This window comes from Equus asinus, chromosome 2 (assembly GCF_041296235.1).
Source record: "Equus asinus isolate D_3611 breed Donkey chromosome 2, EquAss-T2T_v2, whole genome shotgun sequence".
Taxonomy (NCBI): Eukaryota; Metazoa; Chordata; class Mammalia; order Perissodactyla; family Equidae; genus Equus; species Equus asinus.
Window position 1 is genome coordinate 153,023,135 of NC_091791.1, and position 22,093 is coordinate 153,045,227.

At 36.4% G+C, this 22,093-nt stretch overlaps 1 protein-coding gene across 1 annotated transcript in view; it reads left to right on the forward strand.

Annotated features, from left to right (window-relative positions):
* The window catches only part of UBR1 (ubiquitin protein ligase E3 component n-recognin 1), a 166,584-nt gene that overhangs the window by 129,312 nt on the left and 15,179 nt on the right, over positions 1-22,093 (forward strand). Inside the window, exons 35-44 of the mRNA XM_070502794.1 lie at positions 992-1,085; positions 2,113-2,261; positions 5,276-5,331; positions 6,318-6,414; positions 10,203-10,270; positions 11,394-11,544; positions 16,020-16,107; positions 17,441-17,574; positions 19,057-19,165; positions 21,739-21,795. Coding sequence (XP_070358895.1) covers positions 992-1,085; positions 2,113-2,261; positions 5,276-5,331; positions 6,318-6,414; positions 10,203-10,270; positions 11,394-11,544; positions 16,020-16,107; positions 17,441-17,574; positions 19,057-19,165; positions 21,739-21,795 — 1,003 coding nt within the window. The remainder of the gene's footprint in view (positions 1-991; positions 1,086-2,112; positions 2,262-5,275; positions 5,332-6,317; positions 6,415-10,202; positions 10,271-11,393; positions 11,545-16,019; positions 16,108-17,440; positions 17,575-19,056; positions 19,166-21,738; positions 21,796-22,093) is intronic.

Below are 22,093 nucleotides of genomic sequence, written 5' to 3' on the forward strand. Positions count from 1 at the left end.
TATATAATCATGAGACATAAGGTAAAGGTGAACACTCTTGAAATGAGTGGAAAGATAGGAGTTCTCAGCAGAAAAAATAGAAAGTATAAGAAAAAAACCAAATGGAGGTAATAGAATTAAAAAAATACGTATGAAATAGAAATTAACTGGATGAGCTCAGTAGTAGAATGGAGATGGGAAGGTAAGAGTCGTAAATTTGAAATTAGATCAGTGGAAATTATCCAATCTGAAGAATAGACAGAAAAGCGATGGAGGAGAAAAAGAACATAGCCTTAGGGACACTATGGAACAGGTTTTTTTTAACCCAAAAATTGTGTCATTGAAGTTTCAAAAGGAAAAGGGATTGTACAGTAAAAATACTGAAAGAAATAATGGCTAGAAAGTTTGCAAATTTGGTGAAAGACATACATTGACAGATTTAAGAAATTCAGTGAACCTCAAACAGATAACCTTAGAGAAAGCCGCACCGATATATCTAAAGATAGATCGATCATACCCAAACTGCTGTAGAGCAAAGATGAAGAAAAAAATCTCAAAAGCAACCAGAAAAACACAACTCGTTCCACGTAGGGGAACAACAGTTCTGATTTGATGAGGAAATGGAGCCACAAAGAGCTGTAGTATTTACCCAAGGTCTTACTAACAGTCAGTGGCAGAGCTGAGATTCAAAGCTAGGCATCTTGGCTCCAGTTCCTTTGTCCATACCACTCATGTAGGTGGTACCTTACTAATGGAATATTACGCACTCATTAAAAATGGAAATATAGAGGGAGAGTTACTGATGTGGAAAGCCATTTGTGATCTCTTGGTGAAAAAACAAGATACAGAACAGTAAATGTTACCTGGGTATCTGGGTAGAGAAATTTTGAATGTTTATTGCTTATTAGCATTTTCTAAGTCTTCTAAAATGATCATATATAATTTTTAAAAAGCTAAAAAAGTGTGTGTCAGACTCTTCATGATTTTTTTCTTTTTCCTTTTAATTTATAAGGAGAAAGCCCAACAGTTCCAGTCTTGTTTGATCAAGGAATGGGTGATTCCACTTTAGAGTTCCATTCTATCCTGAGTTTGGGAGTTCAGTCTTTGTAAGTATCTGAGTAATTGAGAGAAGTTTGTAATGGTTGTGAAAATAAGAGTGAAGAACAATCCTTCCTTCCTTTCTGCTTTATTTGTAAAATTGTTTCTTTATCCCATTTTTATCTTGTTCCTTTCTCCCTGGAATTTTATTTCTACTAATATAATTAAGTGGTTTGAGATAACAGAGTAAATATGTACTAGGGTGAACCATGCCTATAATTAACCATTTTTGACCAACAAAAAGGCCATTTTTATATAGTCCAACCTGCAAGAAGAGCATAATTGAGGAGACTTCAGTTAGAGTCATATCTGACTTGCTCTGTGACTTCTGAAAAGTCTCAAGTCACCCCCCACCAATTCATTATTCTTGTTTGTAAAATTGAGGTAGTGGCTTCCTAACTTACCTCATAAAGTTATTGGAAAGAATATTTATGTAAAGATACTTTGAAAATATAATGTAACCAAATTAGATATTTAATGAATATTATCTGAGGTGAATTTTTCTAATTCTGATCCTTGTTTATATTATGTATCCCATTGCTACTGAAAATACTTGTTTCTTTTACAAAGGAAAGTTCAGGAGACCAGATTATCACTCCCTGTACATGGTATTATCTCACACACATACACCCCTATCAACACAAAAGTACTTCTTGGTCCCTTTTCCAGACACTAAAACTTGTTAGGTCAGATCTGTTTCCTCTGAATTTGATTCCTTTTCTGTCCAGTCTGTCTCTTAATTTGGACCTTTATCCTTTCTGCTCTGATCATTTACTGCATCTTTTACAGAAAGCGAAGTTATATGGGCCATTCTTATTTTGTAAGAGATGTTTTTCTAACTGTAAGAGATACAGTTCTGATTTTCTCAGTTTTTCTTAATGAATAAATCTTCAGAGGTTCTAATCTCTAATTTGACAAAGAAGTTTACTTTGTCAAAAGGAGTTAAATTATTTGTTGCTTCAATACCTAACTGGACTTCTCAGTAGGTAGCCTCTTTTACTAAATCATTGATAGAGATTTTTGTTTTATTTTTAGGATAAAATATTCTAATAGCATCAAGGAAATGGTCATTCTCTTTGCCACAACAATTTATAGAATTGGATTAAAAGTGCCTCCTGATGAAACAGATCCTCGAGTCCCCATGATGACTTGGAGCACCTGTGCTTTCACTCTCCAGGCAATTGGTAAATCCCAGAAGAGAACTGATTTGGAGGTTTCCTTAAAACAGAATTTACATTGATTGACCAAAATTATCTCTTTTTTTCCCTGATGGCCCCGAACAGTTTGACTTGTTTGAGGACTATTAGTATTTCAGTAGATTATTGTGTCTTTTTTTTGGATGTCATTTAGTCTGAGAATTCTTTTTATTTCATTTATTTATTTATTTTTAATTATTTTATTGAGGTCATATTGGCTTATAACATTGTGTAAATTTCAGGTGTACATTATTATATTTCAGTGTCTGTATAGACTGCATCGTGTTCACCACCAGTAGTCTAGTTTTTATCCATCACCCTACGTATGTGCCCTTTATCCCTTTTTGCCCTTCCCCCACCCTCTTCTCTGATAACCACTAGTCTGTTTTCCTTATTTGTGTGTTTATCTTCCACATAAGTAGAATGAGTGAAATCATGTGGTATTTGTCTTTCTGTGTCTGACTTATTTCAGTTAGCATAATACCCTCAAGGTCCATCCTTGTTGTTGCAAATGGCATGATTTTGTCTTTTTATGGGTGAGTAGTATTCTCTTATTTATATATACCACATCTTCTTTTTCTGTTCATCTGTTGATGGGCATTTGGGTTGCTTCCACTTCTTGGCTATTGTGAATAATGCTGCAGTGAAATAGGGATGCATAAATCTTTTTTGAATTGTTGATTTCGTGTTGTTTGGATAAATATCCAGTAGTGAGATAAGATCATATGGTATTTCTATTTTTAATTTTTTGAGAAATCTTCATACTGTTTTCCATAGTGGTTGGACCAGTTTGCAATCCCACCAGCAGTGTATGAAGGTTCTCTTTTTAGTCTGAGAATTTTTTGTATTGATCTCTTTTTAACTACCATAATGGCCATATGCAACACAGGCTAAAAATATTTGAAAGGGACAGCAAGAAGCAAGCTATATTCAAAAGGTGGCATATTTACAACACTAGAAGATCAAGAAAAAGAGGCAAAGGAAGGAGAATCAACCCATAAATATCCAGTAATTTTTGTTTCCACTTTGAAAGAAAAAGAAAGGGAAACAAAAATAACCTTAAAAAAGCACCAAAAAAGGGAGAAGACTGAGGTGGTAGGAAAGACAGATTAGCAGGCAAAAACTAACCAAGTCTGAAAGGAAGCCTACTATCAAATTCTCTGCCGTATTGAAAGCTTCTCATAGAAGAATGTAGCAATCAAATCAACATGTACACCTTAAATTTGCACAATGTTATATGTCAGTTATAACTCAGGAAAGCTGGGGGGCAGGAGAAAGAAAAATGTAGCAGTGAAGAATCACTTAGATTCTTAAATTAGCATATTTGCTCATTACAGTCACAAGATAGGGTACCATATGAAAAAGAGTAAGAACTGTAATTCTTTTATGTCATCGTTATCCAAGCAAGTTTCAGGTTCCCTTTCCAGTATATATTTTTGATAATTTTTTTAATGAGGTCTACCATATTTTATTTAAATGTATTTTTGTAACAAGACATGCTTTCGTGATTTGAATTAAGTGGCATGAAGCCACTTCTTTCACAGAGCCCTCCTACTCTTTTCACAGAACCTCCTACCAGCTTCAGTCTCTATGAACAGATTTCCAAACCTATCAGACTTACATCATGGATAAAAGATATATAGAGGTTTATATTTACTATGACTAAATAAAATGAGAAGTAGGAAAAATGAGGTTTAAATAGAATATAAACAAGTTGATGAGAAATGTAAAACATTCTTTTGGAGTCATGATCTCCTATCTCCTCAAACTTTCAGTGAAGGTATTTTACACTTTACTGTCTTTGAGAAGACAAGCATTAGGAATCACGAATTTATATTTAGACATTGAACATTAAAAAAGGTCACAATTTGGGGGGCCAGCCCTGTGGCAAAGTGGTTAAGTTTGACACACTCTGCCTTGGTGGCTCTGAGTTCATGGGTTTGGATCCTGGGTGCGGACCTACACCGCTTGTCAGCCATGCTGTGGCAGTGACTCACATATAAAGTGGAGGAAGATTGGCACAGATATTAGCTCAGGGCTAATCTTCCTCAAGCAGAGCCAAAAAAGAGTAAGTTTGGCAACAGATGTTAGCTCAGGGCTAATCTTCCTCAGCAAAAAAAAAAGAGGAAAGGTCAGAATTTTGTCATAAAAGAGATGAGAAATTCACTGGAAAATAGGACTGACTCTTCATATGTGGTTCTGTAACCTAGTAGTTGAATTCTATTTGACTGATATAGTGTTATATTGTTTTCACTATAGTACTTTTTCCATCCAGTGGACGCAATGCTAGACTTTATTCCTAGTGTACAAGCAGCTAACTTACCTCATTCCCTGTGAGTATGAGAGATATATACAGGCTGTTCTGGCATCATTAGGAACAATAGTTGAGGAATCAAAACAGAGGGTCTTTTGATACTGTCCATTCAAAGATGGAAAAAGAAAATAGAAATAAGTCTTCTACACTCAGAGATGTATCTGCTACCAAGGATCAGTGAAAATACGTGTAATTTAGCAATAAATACTCTAGGCAAAGGTAAAATATATTTCTGAGTCCATGTTTTTTGGTATTTTCAATTTTATCTATAAATCTAATTCTCTTTTAGTAGTACCTATAAGAGAAATAAAGTTGCTTTCATCTGCCTTATATATTATTTTTAAGCAAAATAGGTTGTGACTATACATAAAAATTACTTATTTAAAATTTTTTTGCATAGAAGAGATGTTAAAAGGAGGGAAAATGAACCAGGATGCTTTGTTTTTCCCATATATTCTTTATAGATTGCTGCAGGGGCTTTATTATTTATAGTAGCAATTTGTAAATGACCTACCTTTGCTTCTCTAGTAATTCTCACTCAAAAATTTGGAAATTTTTGCATGGACTTAAACTTGAACCTTTAAAGGGTCTGGTCAAAATTATAATAAGTTAACATCTGATATACAGAAACCAAGTATACAATTGTAGCAGTATTCAGGATTTATTTTTATTTCTCTTACCCTTTGAGAAAACCTCTTGGGAGATGAAGGAAAACCTCTGTTTGGAGCACTTCAAAACAGACAGGTATGTATATTCCAACAGGGTCCAGGTAACTCATGGTATGCTATTTTAGGGAGTCCACATTAATGTATCATTTTTAAAAACCCTCATTTACTCCTTTTTCTGTAAAAATTAGCAGAATTAAAGGGAAAAAAAAGTGACCACTCTCTTAGGAGACCAAATGGCCAACACTGTACCCTTTAGAGAGTTTGCTCAATCTCGGTGGTTAAATGTGCTTCGCAGAGAGATTTCAGGTGATACTTGGTTACTTTTTCTCCCCTTCTCCATTTATTGCCAAATCAAAAACTTGGTGCCTCCTACATTTTTCCTTCTCACAAGCTTTGCACCATCTTTTAACATTAAGTATTAGTGTTGGCTTAGGCCATGGCTCCTTGGAGGGCAGATCCTGACACTACAGTACTACACTCCTGCCTCAGGCCTACGCCTCATAACGTAGGGGACCCTGAAACACAGTACTCAAGAAATGTGCTCAGTAGGCCTGTGAAGACAGAAGGGGCAATCGAGGATGCCCAAGACCACCCCCCTCCTCGCCATTTCCCCCTTGTTTTCCTGACGGCTGCGCAGGAGACTTGTAGTCACGGTGTGCTTCCCTACAGTTCCTGTCCTTCCATTTGGGAAGCAGATCTGTTCCCTGAATTCAGTGGTTTTCTGCCATCATTTTAGAATTTCTGTAAATATGTTTGTTCACTCAAGCCTCAATAGAATAAATTAGGCCAAACATTTAAGAAATTGACTCCGGGGAAAATAAGTACTTAAATAAGAATTGAAATGATTAAAGCTTTAATTCTTCCATGTCACAGGAAAATCTATTAAAAATTTGGTGAAGTCATAAAACTTTTTAGAAGTATTAAAAATATTTATTTGCAAGGGTGTAAAGTATGTTATGTGTCTGTAACTAATTCTTGCTGACTAGGATTGATTTTTATACTGAATGACTTGAGTCTGGCATCTTCCTTTATCTTTTTATCTTCCCCTCTCTTACAATCTAGCATAATGGTCTGAAAGCATTAATGCAGTTTGCCATTGCACAGAGGATTACCTGTCCTCAGGTCCTGATACAGAAACATCTGATTCGTCTCTTATCGGGTAGAGTCTTCTCGGAATTATTATTATTGTTATTATTTACATGTCTTTTCCATTGCATTCTGGCAGTGTATTTCGTTAGGAAACAACACGCTGTGCTAATTTTGGACACTACAGCAGCCTTACAAAAGAAACAAAACACCTACCTGCCCCTGTAATACCTGCAATCATATTTTAAAAATCAGGTGTTTTCCAAATGTTTTCAATTTAAGTTCCTTACACCCACCTAGGGGCTTTATTGAACCAACATGCCCAACTACTAACATCTTTGTATCCCAATCTGGTTAGAAAAGGGAGCAATGACCTGGATAGATCGCTTAAAAATATGTTTGATTTTGCTGGTGAATCAAAGTCAAAGTCATGTAAAATAACAGAAGTGTGGTAATCTGAGAACGCAGGCCCAAGCATGCCCTTTTCTTTGAGAGGCAGGCTATAACAGCTGGTTTTCTTAGATTCTAACAAGCTAGAAATTAAGCTCTTATGGTGCTCTCACTTAATATAAAAAGAAAAAGAAGGGTTAGAGATTACACAGCAGTAGAAGGATTTGGCTTTCGTTTTGGTTATCTGCATATCCGTTTGGGCATTTGTACTACAGGAGCTCCTCTACAGCTAAAGAGGACAGCCCTAAAAAGGACTCTTTATAAATCTATTTGTTCATAAGTTCAAAATGGTAGGGGGTTTAAGCTTGTACTTCCCAGATATGTTTCCACCAAATAAAGAGAGTCCCTTATTTTTTTTTAAGCTCTGAAGCCAGACATAGTTTTCTTCTAGTTGATTTAACAGGCAGTTTTTTCCAAAATTGACCAGCTACTTTATCTTGAAAGTCTGTTGAGACAGATAGTGTTCCTCTTTGTTGGTGCTCACAAGCCGCTTAGGGGCTCTTCCTGAGCAGCTTTCTGCTCACTCTGACATGGGGATTCCACGTCTGCATCTAAGGCTGCCACCTAAGTTTCATTAGAACTTCCAGCATGCTTAGCTTGTATATTTTCTAATTAACTTCCAGCTGTCTCCTGAATTAACCTCATGTTAATAGGAATCTAATATTGATGCTGTTCCCCTAGCTATAAACTTGACATTTTTCCCTTTTTTTCTTTCACTTTTTCTCTCATTGGTTGATCGCTCGGGCCCAGAACTTTGTGCATGTATATCTGCCTGTCTTTTTTCTTAGGACCTGCTCCTGTTGTTGAACAGTTTATCCTATTTGCATAGTATTTTTTTTTTAATTGGTGTGTCTTTTCATTTCAGTCATAATTTGGATACCTTGTTTTACTGGCACTTCCGAATCATCTCCCTGCTCTCTCACTTACCACAACTTACGGGATTTATAATGTTTAAAACACCTCAAAATAAGTACCAAACAAGGAGACTATTTAACTTCATCACAGATGGCAGAGACTAAACTAATAGTGTATACTTTCTAGTTGGCAGTAACTAACAGAATTGGTATGCTTTTGCTCTGTAGTGTCGCTTTGTGCCTATATATAAAAGTTTGTCATATGAAAATTTATTTGCAGGAACATGTTTACTTGTAAGGTGTTAGGGTTATAAACTATATATGGAGGTATAAGATATGGTCCCTGCCATTATAGGGCTTATGACTGAATGAAAGAAGCAGAACCTCTGTGAAAACACACATTACCTATAAAGCAGCCAAATGCCAGATGTGTGGTACAAAAATGTGCTTCAAGAATTGAAACGAGGAAGAGATCACTACGGGGCTCTGCTGTTCTCTCCTCTTAACAGGGGTAGGATTTGAACTGAGCCTTGCAGGGAAGGCACATAAGGATCACTTGAGAGGGACAGAGACAGCATTCTAAGCACAGGGCACAATTTGAACAGAGATTGAGGAGGTAGAAAGTGTGTGGTATGTTCAAATAGACACGTTTGATAGGAGTAGTGGTGCCTATAGATAGAGAAGCATGAAGTTGTTTTGATAAAAGTAGAGAGTCTTAAATGCCCTGGTGAGAAGTTTGAACTTTATTCTTTAGGTTATTGGGAATTTTTTTTTTTAATTTTGGGTAATAGTATTCTAAGGTTAATTTGATATTATATAGGTTGGATTGGAAAAAGGAGAAATTAGAGGTAATGTATATGTCTGGATGTAGTAGCAGAAATTGGGGCAGGCTGGGCAAGGGCAAAATTTTGAATTAAAATTAATAACAGAGTGATTGAGAGAAATAGGGAAGTCCACAACAGAGAGCTGTTTTGAGTGAAAGGTGATGAATATTGTTTTAATATTTTGATACAATGCTTACTGCCAAGTATGTGCTAGGCACTATACAAGAATCTTTTAATATCTCATTTCTTCTAACTACCGTCCTTCAAGGAAATTATCATTATCCCCATTTAGAGATAGGGAAACTGAGGCACAGAGAGGTTATATGACTTGACCAGGGTTATATAAAATGAGTAACAGGCAGAACTAATATTTGAACCCAGGCCTGACTATAAAGCCCATTCTTTTCCCACTATATCACATAAGCTTTGCCGAGTTGTTTAATTTAGCATAAAGGGAAGATTTTACTGATAAATGAAATGAAAATATGCATGCCAAAATTAACTTTTTATTTAAAAGGAATTATAAAATAAGTATATTCAGCAACTGGGGGAAAAAAAGTTTCACAACTGCCTGTAAGAAAAATTTGATAATAGAAAGAATGTTCCACTGGCTGAAAAGGTATAGAATTCAGGACAAAAGATTAAGACTTATTAAAATGACCTGAGAGCAAAACAATTTGTAACACCAAGAAGAAAATAAGATAGGTAGTATCATGGGCATGTTAACTGATATATCAGAAATACTACTGAAAAATTTTAATATGAAGAAATGAGAACTGGAAACAGCAAGTGACTTGTCAAAAACACGTAGCTAGTTAGTGGCAGAGCCTTGTGATCACTTTAGTTTTATAAAGCAAATATTAACGTTTATTGGGTGGTTACTATGTACCAAGCTTTGGATAAGTGCTTTAAATGCATGTGTTAATGAACCTCCCAACAATCTTGTATATACTGTAGACAGAGAAGTTCAGGCACTTGCCTTGACAAATAGAGCCAGTATTGGCACCCGCTTCTGACTCCAAAGGCCATGAACTCTTTATGCTTTTTGTTTAGAATCTTGGATTTGGGGTTAAGAAATTGATTTAGTCTGAAAAGAGTCTTCTCTGTCTCTTTTTTTTTTTTTTTTTAAACAGCTTTATTGAAATATAATTAATTCCCTCATTTTCTCTGATTTCTGAATTGAGAGACTGGCCAAATTAGAAAGACAATAGCTTTTGAGCTATTTGCATTTTCTTCCAATCTTCAATCCATATAAACCATCATCTGATTTTGTTCAGGAGGAGCTTCACTCTCATTTTACACACTGCTTTGCACATTTCCCTGCTCCACATCCCAAATTTGTGCACATAAATTATGTATCAGAATATTTAGACACGTGTAGTTGGGGGAAACAAGTGGTAGGGAACATTGTATAAAAGTAATTCTTATTCATTCAGCAGATATTTATTGAACAATCTCTATTTCAGTTATCCTAGCTTATTTACCTTTTCCTCCTACGTCTTATCCTTCAGCCTTTAAATTATATCCAAGGCTTTGTAGGAACCTTTTCAAACTAAGAAGATAAACTAATTTTTAATTATGATTCCCATATCTTAAAAGTGTGATGTACCAGTTTACCAGTTTCTGTATTTTATAACCCTATTACATTTTTCTTTTAGATGTTTGTATCTTGCATTTTATTTGACTACATTGCTGTCTTACTGACTGAATTACATTGTTTTTGGTTGTTTTAGTTGTTCTTCCTAACTTAAAATCAGAAGATACACCTTGCCTTCTATCTATAGATCTGTTTCATGTTTTGGTAAGTGTTCAATAAAATTTTTTTAAAAGTCACAAGTTCATAATTTCATGTGTTGTCTTCTTTCAAATTCATGCTCTTTGTTCAGGATTATAAATTATTGGTGTTCAAACTATGAAGTTTAGTCTCTTTTTCCATTCTGTTTACATATAGATACAGATTTGACTGAGACCATCAAAATCGCTTTAAAAATGAAGGGACATTTTCTCTTTACTTTGTAATAGGTCTTTTCCCATTGATTATATTTAGTTGGTGTCTGTACAAGCAAATTTTTCTAATGATATATTATGTTCCCCACTTCCCTTCTTAACTTGTTTACATTATAAGCAGTGAATGACAGTGTGAGCTATCTTAAAGTCATTAATTATTTGGTGATAGAGACCAGGCCTTGGATGTATCTAGGCTTCCCCAAAACACCTGTGGATAGGTAGCAACTGTTTTGTGAGTTTCTTGCAAAGCTTTTCTATCCCTTTGCTGATCCGATTCCTTCAAAATGAATGCTATAGAGAGAGCAGTGGTGAGATTGGGAGCATGGATTGTGGATGCAGTGTTAGCCAGTATCCTCATCCCTCTACCCAGGCCTCTGTTATCTACTCTGTTATCCAGGCCTCTGCCCAGTGGTTGTCACCCCTACCTTTTGGAATCTCTTGGGGGCACTTTGAAAAGAATGCCGGTAACTGGATCCTACCCACTGAGATTGTGATTTGTTGAACTAGGGTGGGGTCTGTGTATCAGGTTTATTTTAAGAGCTCCCCAAGTGATTGTAATGTTGAATCTTCTGAACCACAGAAAACCTAGAAGAACTTGGGTATGCAGTGATGTTTTAGATACAACACCAAAGGCACACTCCATGAAAGAAATAATTGATAAGATGGACTTCATTAAATTTAAAAACTTCCACTACCGAGAAATAGAATAAGTAGACCTAGCAAAAGGGTAACCTGTTTGGTGATGATTTTTGTCCTTCATTTATAGTCTAAGATAGTCTGTTGAATAATTAGGAAAAACAAAGTGTTTGTTAGAAAAAACAAACAGTGCAGCATCTAGTACCCCTTACATTTAGTTATGAGATTAATTTGTATTGGTCTTTGTTGTTACTCGTGTTGATAACCATTTTCTCTCTTAGGTAGGTGCTGTGTTAGCATTCCCATCCTTGTATTGGGATGATACTGTTGATCTGCAGCCTTCATCAATTAGTTCTTCTTATAACCACCTTTATCTCTTCCATTTGATCACCATGGCACACATGCTTCAGATACTTCTTACCATAGACACAGGTAAAGCTCCCATTGGTTGTTAGCTATAAATATTTGCCCATGATTTATTGGCAAAATTAATTATGCTTGTGTTTAATTATATTACATATTTCTATATTATGTCTATTTTTGAATGATTATTCATTTGTTTCTTTATGGATGCTGTTTAAACAGAAAAGTAGAAGAGCTGTGAAAGGGATAATTAGCTAAACCTCTTGATTCTTTAACTTTTGACTGTGCTCCAGATACAGAGAGACCTACTTTTGCCTTTTTTCCAAATTCCCTAATCTCAAGGTTGGGGATTGGTCTCTCTAAGGTTTGTCCCTACCTAAATACTTTCAGCCTTTTGATAAGCCTGTCTATGAAACCGTTTTTATTCCTTCAGTAGAATGATGATACTTTATTGGTCTTACAGCATTTATCACATAGCATCTTCTTTTATAGTTTTATCTTTTTGTTGTTCCACTCCTTTCCCTGCTTCTCCTTTCTCCCTACTCTTCCATCCCCACTGTAAGTTTCTTGAATAGGGAACATTCAGATTTCAAAATCATCCCTCATAAGCTTCAAATGTCTTAACAACTTTTATTATACCTGATAAGTACTCATTAAATGGTTTTGTTTGTTTTTAAAGATTTTTTTTCTTTTTCTCCCCAAAGCCCCCCAGTACATAGTTGTATATTTTAGTTGTGGGTCCTTCTAGTTGTGGCATGTGGGACACCCCTCAGCGTGACCTGATGAGTGGTGCTAGGTCCACGCCCAGGATCCAAACCAGCGAAACCCAGGCCTCTGAAGCAGAGCGCAGAAACTTAACCACTCAACCACGGGGCTGGCCCCCATTAAATGTTTTTTGAATGAATATTCATTTGAGGATACATGAGTAATATAAAACCATGGAATTATGATATAGTTGTCCTTTTAGATTCTGCTCTTAATAGAAAGCAAAGCCTGGTTCTGGGTGTCAGTGATTAAAGAGCTACTGAAAGTTCAGATAATTTAGAGGACAGATAATTAAAGTCACCTTTGAGCAATATCTAGCAAAATTACATATGTCTTTACCCTCTGACCTGCCAACCCCACTTGTAGGACTCTATCCCAAAGCTATACTGGTAAAAATATGAAAGAATACAAGCACAGGATTATTCATTGTGGCATTATTTGAAATAGCAAAAAACTGGGAGATTGGTTTAATATCCTGTGGTATGGCTATAGACTGGAATGCTGTGAAGCTATAAAAAGGAATGAGCAGGATCTACTGAAGAAGTGTCAGGACATATTATTAAGTGAAAGAAGTAGGGTACAGAGCAGTGGTTACGGTGTAATACCTTTGTGTAAAGTATTTTATGTGTATGTGTGCATATATATGCTTACATATATTCATTTTTTTAATGTTTTTTATAAATGAAACAATAGAAGTATAAACCAAAAACTTAAAGAGAATTGCCTCTAGGGCATGGTAAGGAGTATGGGGATTTTAGCAAAGACTCTGTGAATGTCTTTTAAATGTAGTTTTGATTTTACAACCTTATAAAAGTTTTACTTAACTAAAAAAAAATCAAAGTGGAGAAAAATAATTTTTAAAAATTGAAAACAACAAATGAACCTAACTATAACAAAAGTATATTGAGAAAATAATTGCTTAAGTGACTTTAAAACAGTACTTCAGCTGTACTTCCCTAATACAATATATTCTGACAATGAAAGAACTATAAAAGAAAATCTTAAACTGAATTCATATTAGTAGTACTAGTATTGTTAATTTGAAATTATTTTAGGTAATTTTTAGGATAAACCAATAAGTGATTGTCATAATGTCATTGAGAACTAAGATTTTCAGCATAAGAAGGAGACAAGAGAATAAATTAAGAAAAGTTAAGGAAATACCAAATAATCTCCTAGTCAAAATCCCAGCAAGTTATTTTGTGGATATCAACAAACTGATTCTGAAGTTTATATGGAGAAGCAAACAAAAGACCCAGAGGAGCCAACTCAATATTGAAGGAGAACCAAGTCAAAAGACTGACACTACTGGACTTCAAGACTTACTACAAAGCTACAGGAATCAAGACAGGGTGGTATAGTGAAAGAACAGACAAATAGATCAAGGGAACAGAATAAAACCCAGAAATAGACCCACGTAAATGTAGTCAACTGATCTTTGATGAAGGAACGAAGGCAAAAGGAGCAAAGAAGTAGTGCTGGAACTGGACACCACATGTAAGACACAGACCTTATATCCTTCACAAAAAGTAACTAAAAATGGATCATAGACCTAAATGTAAAACAGAAAACTATAAAACTCTTAGAATATAACATAGGAGAAAACCTAGATGACCTTGGGTATGCAGTGATTTTTTTAGGTACAACACCAAAGGCATGGCATGCTCCATGAAAGAAATGATAAGATGAACTTCGTTAAAATTAAAAACTTGTGCTCTGCAAAAGACAAAAGAGAGAATGAAAAGACAAGCCACAGACTGGGAGAAAGTATTTGCAAAAGATACATCTGATTAAAGACTTATCAAAAATATATAAAGAACTCTTAAGATGCAACAATAAAGAAACGAACAACCTGATTAAAAATGGGCAAGAGACCCAAACAGACACCTCACCAAGAAGATAAACAGATGGCAAGTAAGCATATGAAAAGATGTTCAACATCTTGTGTCATTAGGGAATTGCATATTAAAACAACAATGTGATACCACTATACCTATTAGAATGGTCAAAATCCAAAACACTGACAACACTGAGTACTGGCAAGGATGTGGAACAACAGGAATTCTCATTCATTGCTGATGGGAATGAATTCCATGCCACTTTGAAATAGTTTGGCAATTTCTTAGAAAACTAGACATACTCCTACCATACAATCCAGCGTTCGTGTTCCTCGGTATCTACCCAAATGAACTGAAAACTTGTGTCCACATAAAATCTGCACACAGGTGTTTATAGCAGCTTTATTCATAATTGCCAAAACTTGGAAGCAACCCACTGTTCTTCAGTAAGTGAACAGATAAGTAAACTGTGGTACATCCAAACAATGAAATATTCTTCAGTGCTAAAAAGAGCCATCAAGCAGTGAAAAGACATGGAAGAACCTTAAATGTGTGTTACTAAATGAAAGAAGCAGATCTGAAAAGTCTACATACTGTATGATTCCAATTATATTACATTCTAGAAAAGACAAAACTGTGGAGACAGAGAAAGTATCAGTGGTTGCCACGGGTTAGGGGAGAGAAGGAGAATAGGCAGAGCACAGAGGATTTTCAGGGCAGTGAAATTACTTTGTATGATAGTGTAATAGTGGATGCATATCAATAGTCATTTGTCAAAACCCTAGAATATACAGCACCATCAATGAACCCTAATGTAAACTATGGCCTTTGGGTGATAGTGATGTGTCTGTGTAGGTTCATCAGTTATAACAAATGAACCACCCTGGCGCAGATGTTGATAGTGAGGGAGGTTGTAGGTGTATGAGAACAGCAGGTATATGGTAACTCTGTGCTTTCCACTCAGTTTTGCTGTGAACTTAAAACTACTTTAAAAAGTAAAGCATTAATTTAAAAAAAAAATCCTGTTACACAGGTCTGTGTATTTGTCAAGACTCATCAAATGGTGCATTTAACATTTGTGCATTTCATTGCCTGTAAAGTTTACCTCAAAAAAAAAAGAATCATATAGAAATATTGAACTCTTAGATTTAAATTGGAAACATCAGTATGAACTCATGATATATTTTCCTCTTTTAAAAAAAAGTGTATATTTCCCAAAGAGATCTTAATTGTAAAAAGAAAACAATTAACAGTATTCATCCAAGGTAAGAGACTCAGGGTAATTTTAATTGTAGCCTTTCAGACGAATTAATGTATGAACAAAATTAAAACAAGAGAGCACTATTCAAATGTGCTGTAACCATCCTTCACAAACTGCAAGGTAGGCATCTTTATGCCTGTTTTAATACAATAAAACTGAAGTTCAGAGAACTTAAGTGGCTTACTCAGCCTTTTAACCTAAGTGGGAGAGTTTGCAGTTGCCAGAAAGGTTTAGGATGGTCCTCCTTAAGGACACATTAAAGAAGGAGAATGATCTCACGAAGTTCTTTTTGTGTGTTTCTTTGGGCATAAAGGCAGGAGAGCAGCCTACTTCCTTTTGTAGGGATTGAATTTCTACCAGCTGGCTAAGACCCCCAGGAACTCAGAGCAGGTAGATCACCCTTAATTTGTTTACCTGATCATATTATAATGAGGTAAATATTTATTAAACATCCACCTTTAGCAAGGTTGTGATTCTGCCCTGATTGTTTCCCCAGCTACCATACTGATGAAGTTTATCTAACAGTTTTAATATTCAGAATCAACTATTTAAATTAAGAACAAAGGAAAGAACCTCAGTTGAGTTGACATTGTTTATTATCCTTGAACCAGGAAATTGAGGGGTAATTTATAAATCAAACAGCAAACTCACAGATTTATTCTTCAGAATTTCTTTTTCAGACCTTCCCCTTGTTCAGGTGCAAGAAGAGAGTGAAGAAGCTCGTTCTGCATCTTCTTTCTTGGCAGAAATTTCTCAGTATACAAGTGGGTGAGTAGCAGTCTGTTAGTCCAATCTATTTAAGTATTGTTTCAATAATTCCATGTCATTGTTCAGTTGTTTGGCAGTATAATTTTTGAAACATTTTAATTCCAGTTTTTAAAAATTAAAGACTTTTGGAATAACAGCTACCCATCTATTTGTCTCTGAGATCGAAACAAGTTTTGACACATCTCTACTCTTATAAATTATTCTGGGAACCTAGGTAAAAAATTATAGAATTTTAACAATTGGCAGCATTTAGAATTTAAATAAATGTGGAAAACATGTTGTCCTTTTAAAGTAGTTCATACAGTTGATGCACTTAACTGATTAGAGTTTTTTTAAGGCTGTCATGAGTAACAGGGGAAATATATTAGCAAGGCAGAGGTTAAAACTTGTGCTGAGCTTCACCTGCTGCCAATCTCCCTCTTTGTTTTCATCTTCGTCAATTTTCTTTTTTAGTTTAGGTACTGAATATATGTGTGTGTGTGTATTTATTTTTATATTCATAGACCTTTTTTTTTTCCACTGGGAAAGATTCTCCCTGAGCTAACATCTGTTGCCAATCTTCTTCTCTCTCTTTTTTTCTCTCCCCAAAGCCCAGGTACATAGTTGTCTATCTTAGTTGTAAGTCCTTCTGGTTCTTCTCTGTGAGCCACCGCCACAGCATGGCTACTGACAGCCAAGGGGTGTCATTCTGTGCCCAGGAACGGAACCCGGGCTGCCAAAGCAGAGTGTGCTGAACTTTAACCACTAGGCCATCAGGGCTGGCTCAGTAGACTTTTATTTTTAAGAGCTGTTTTAATTTACAAAAAATTGAACAGGAAGTACAAAGCGTTCCCATTTATTCCCTCCCTTCACCAGTTTCTCCTGTTATTAACAAAACGTCATACATTTGTTAAAGACAATAAACCAATGTTCATACATTGTTATTAACTAAAGTCCATAGTTTACATCAGGGTTCACTCTTTGTGTTGTACCATTACAGTATCATGTAGTTTCACTGCCCTACAAATCACCAATTTTAATACAGATATCAGGAAAGTATTAATTTTTTTTAGCTAACATAGCTGCTTTGGTTAGTTATTGATAAATATATCTGCTTCACATTTCATTACATGAGTTAGGAAGAAGAAGAAAGTAGTTATTTGCCTTAGAAATCTACGTGGTAAAAGATGCAAAATTTGTGGTTTTCTTTAGGAAACTATTAGGTTTAAAGAGTAAAGCTATAGTTAGTTGAATATTTTGTTTTAAATGCTTAGATATGTTTTAGAAAGGGGATGTGTTTAAAATCTAGAGTTTTGATCTGATCAATATTCTGTTCTGTTCCGGGGCCTCTTAGCTGCATTGGGAGTGGGATTCCTGGCTGGTATTTGTGGGTCTCGTTGAAGAATGGCATCACCCCTTACCTTCGCTGTGCTACATTGTTTTTCCACTATTTACTTGGAGTAACTCCACCTGAAGAACTGCTTACCAGTAAGTAGGAAAATAAGATCACAGAGTGGTAAATAAGAGACTTTTTTTCCTTATCTTCAACCTCAAGAATACAAAGTGAGAGCAGGCAAAACCATTTCTCTATTCCCCACCTCTTTCATCAGTGTTCACTCTGAACATGTGTGCCCCTGCCCTAGCGTAGCTTAAAGGTGAGGCCAAAAACCAGATTAGCCTCATAATCTGCAAAACCTACTCATGTCTTCTATGTATAGTTGATGTGCTTGAGCTTATAAAATGCCTGCACGCAGAATATAACTAATAGGATATACAAGAAATTAGACACATTGGTTACTGTTAGGGAAGAGAACTGTTTGGCTAGGTGGGAGGAAAACTTTTTTGTATGCTCTGTTATTTAAATTTTGAATCTATGACTATGTCTGTTATAAAGAATGCTGCTGGGAAAGGCCAAGTGTAACAAATCAAGGCCATGTATATTTGAGGAACAGAGTCGTTTTCTTTCTCCTTTCCATGGCTTAAATCTAGCTCGAAGTAGAGAAGGCTTCTTTCTGGTTTTGTGTGGGTAAAAATTAGAACGTTTGTATGATCTGGAAGAGTCACCAAAATTGCTCAGAAAGTTTTCCTTTTGTCCTTTGAGATTAACTGACCAGATCAGCTTTACTGGCTGTCAGCTTCTTTATCTTGATTTCAGTTCAGCAGGGTTTATTGGATCTAGGTTTGTTCTGATTCTACATAAGTAGAATACTACTTCCCAAGTAGTTACCAGTACAGATCTGCTGTTTCATTAGAAAAAATCATGTGTTAATTTATCTAGACCGTGCTGTAATATGGCAATGAATAAGATAAAGTCCTTTCTTTTTATTGAGAAGAGACCAAATGTAAACAAACAGATAAATTTATATAATATAATGTCAAATGATAAGTGCTACAAAGAAAAATAAAGCAGGTCATGGGCATAGAGAATGCTGGGGCCAGAGTGGGTAGTACTTCTAGATAAGAGAGTTATGGAAGGCTTCTCTGTGAGGAGACGTTGAGCAAAGAGACATTGAAAAAAGAGATGGGGTTGAACTGGGTAGAGAGTTGATGGAAGAGTATTCCTAAGCAGAAGGAACAATAAATGCCAAGGCTTTGGTTGACTTAGTCAAAGAATAGTAAAGAGATGAGTGTGGCTGAAGCATAATGAACGGGGAGGGTGATAGGAGATGAGGTCGAAGAGGCAGCCAGGGGCAGATCATGTAGGGCCTTTATGCCATGATAAGGACTTTGTGTTTTATATCGTGTGGTGGTTTGACTGGAGAAATCTGATCAGGAGAATGGCTCAATCAGATTTATGTTTTAAAAGGATCACTGTGGCTTATTTGTCACCCACAGTTTTATAGAGTACAAAATGTATTCTCTTACTATATATAGAGTATAGAAATGAGCATAAACAGTGAAGAAACTCTACTAACAGGTTGACCAGGTAAGAACAATGTGCTTATCAAGTGTGTTTTTATTCTCTTGCAGATGCTGCAGAAGGAGAGTACAGTGCACTCTGCAGCTATCTATCTTTACCCACAAATTTGTTCCTGCTTTTCCGGGAATATTGGGATACTGTAAGGCCCCTCCTCCAGAGGTACTATGGGGACAAAATATCATTGTTAGCTTATTATATAGTTTGGATATTTTAAATTAAGATTTTTCGCTAAGCTTTTAGATTGATATATTGATTGAAAGGGGTAACAAAAATACAGGAGATTCCTAATTCACACAGTTAAGGAGTTGGGGACAAGACCAGTGGCCATGGGCAGCTGGAATTTCTACTTGTTCCACCATGACTACCATTCATTGTACTTATTTTTCCCAAAGCTGCTATCTCATCCTAGTTTCAAATCAGTGTGGGGTGAGGGAGGAATGCAGTAGTATTGTTGTCAGTAGCATAAAGTCACAAATAAGTATCAGAAGAACCCAAATTGGGGCTATATCTAAAACAATAGCATCTCTCTAGTGGTAGCACACATCTCAGGACTGTGACTCAGGAGGAAAAAGAGCCATTTGATAAGTGAAAATGCATTAGTTACATTTCCCAGGGAGATGTGTGTCTTTCAGAAAAACTTTCTACCCCATTACCTACTGTCTTTCCTGATCACTTTCTATCCTCCTAACTTTTAGTCTCCTTACCCTGTCTTTGCCTCCACCATTTTCTTTTTTCTTTCTTTTGAGATGTAGTTGACATATACTGTCATTTTAATAATAATTTTCACTGTGTTACTCTTATTTTATTTCCCCCATTAAAGATTCAGACACCCAATTCCAATGTGTGTGGGGGAGCTGTTTTCCTCACATATCCAACAAGCAGTTCTCTGATACCAGCTGGGCATCCTACAATTCAACTCAATTCTGACATTATCTACCTGGAGATAGTGTCAGATCCCACAGGTTAAGGGCTCAGTCCTACAAAACTGACACCCACAAACACACTTCAGACAGACACGAATCAAAAGTCCACGTTGTCACTAATGACCCCCTCCTTGGGTTTGATTAATTTGCTACAATGCCTCATAGAACTCAAAAAAACATTTTGCTTACTAGATCACTGGTTTATTATAAAAAGATGTAGCTCAGAAACAGCCAGACAGAAGACATGCATAGGACAGGTGTAGGGAAAGGAAGCAAAGCTTCTATACTCTCTGAACTCACCACTTTCCCTGAATCACGATGTGTTCACCTACCTGGAAGCTCTCCAGATCCCATCCTTTTGGATTTTTATAGAGGCTTCATTACAGAGGCACGATTGATTAAATCATTGGCCATTGGTGATTGGTTCGACCTCCAGCCCCTATCCCCTCCCTGGAGGGTGGGTGGGTGGGGCCTGAAAGGTCCAACCCTCTAGTCTCTTGGTTGGTTCTCCTGGCAGCCAGCCCCCACCCTCAGGTGCTTTCCAAAAGTTGCCTCATTAACATAACAAAAGATACCTTTGCACTCTCATCACTTAGGAAATTCCAACGGTTTAGGAGCTCTGTGCCAGGAAGTAGATCAAAGACCAAATGTATATTTCTTATTATAAATCCCAATATCACACCCATGATTCCCTTTAGTCTTTTTAATTTTCTGCCTTTGTCTTTAAATCAACGTCTCTTTTCTTCCATGACCAAGTCAGGATGTGTTTGAATGTTTGCTTGTCTCCTGCCACCTTTCTCTGTGCTGTCGTCTCTTCTGTTAGGTTCTTTTCTGTGTTGCCTCATTTCTCACAAGGTATTCTAATCTCCAGTTTGATAAAAATGAATCAAAATGGATTAAAAAATTTAAAAATCAGCATCACACATTGTGTTGAGTACAATAACAGTAGGTTATACTAATTTTACTTTTATATTCTTGGAGTTGATATGTTCTGAACTTGCTGTTCTAGTGTCATGTTAAAAACTCAAACTTTGAAACAGAAAGTCCTGGCCCTTTGTACCATTTCTGGCACTGCTTGCCTCAAAGCCTTTCCTTATCCTCTGCTCTGTAATGCAAGGGCCTGACCCATGCAGGCCATATTTCCCAGTCTCCCTTGTCATTTGACTTCCGCCTGCATTTGGCCTGTGAGAGACGCTGGCAGGATATTGGAGACCAGGAGGAAGAGAGAGGCCTGAGTGTTTAGGCCACCTCTCTGCCTTGTGGAGCATCGCAGGCAGTGGCTGTAGCTCTTTTCTGGCTCCAGTTTCCACCAAACAAGTCTACTCTGGTTCCAGTATCCACCAGTGACCCTGGCCCCTGGGCTCTAGTAATACCACTATTTCCTTTGGTTCCTCCAGCCTGGGAGGGCTGGTAGCTTCCTGGTATTGGCTAATCTTTGGGTAGCTTTGCCTTTTTGTCTCCTATTTGGCTTCTCAGCCCTTTCATCACCTTTCTTACCAATTCCTAGTATTAAATTCCCTCTTGTTGAAATACTCAGAATGGATTCCATTTTTCTAGTAAGAACTTGATTGATAAACCCTTTAAAAAAGAAATTAATAAAAGACAGGAGGAAAAATAAATAGGAGGACACAAAAAAGAAGAGGAGAAAAGAAAGAGAGAAGAAAGAGGGCTAAGATGTAAGATAAAAGAAGTCTAGCAGAGGAAACCTGGAAAGAAGGGACAGAAAGATTTGGAGAGAATGACTTGCTGATGACTATTGTGCTGAAAGTGTGATGACCCATTTGCTTGTTTTCTTGGCTCCCCATGCAGGTGGTGTGCAGATCCTGCCTTACTAAACTGTTTGAAGCAAAAAAGCACTATCGTCAGGTTGGTTTCACCTCTCAGTGCTTTTCCTCCATCTACAAGTTGTGTTTCCAAAAGAAGTTGGTTTGTTGAGCATGCTTTCTAGTCTGTCTTCTTCATTCTCACTCAGTACAGTACATTGTTTCCTACATTTCTTTAGGTCTTTGCCAGAAGTTAGATTCTTCCTACTATTTCTTTTTTTTTTTTTGAGATTTTATTTTTCTTTTTTCTCCTAAAGCCCCCCAGGTACATAGTTATATATTTTTAGTTGCGGGTCCTTCTAGTTGTGGCATATGGGATGCCGCCTCAGCATGGCTTGACG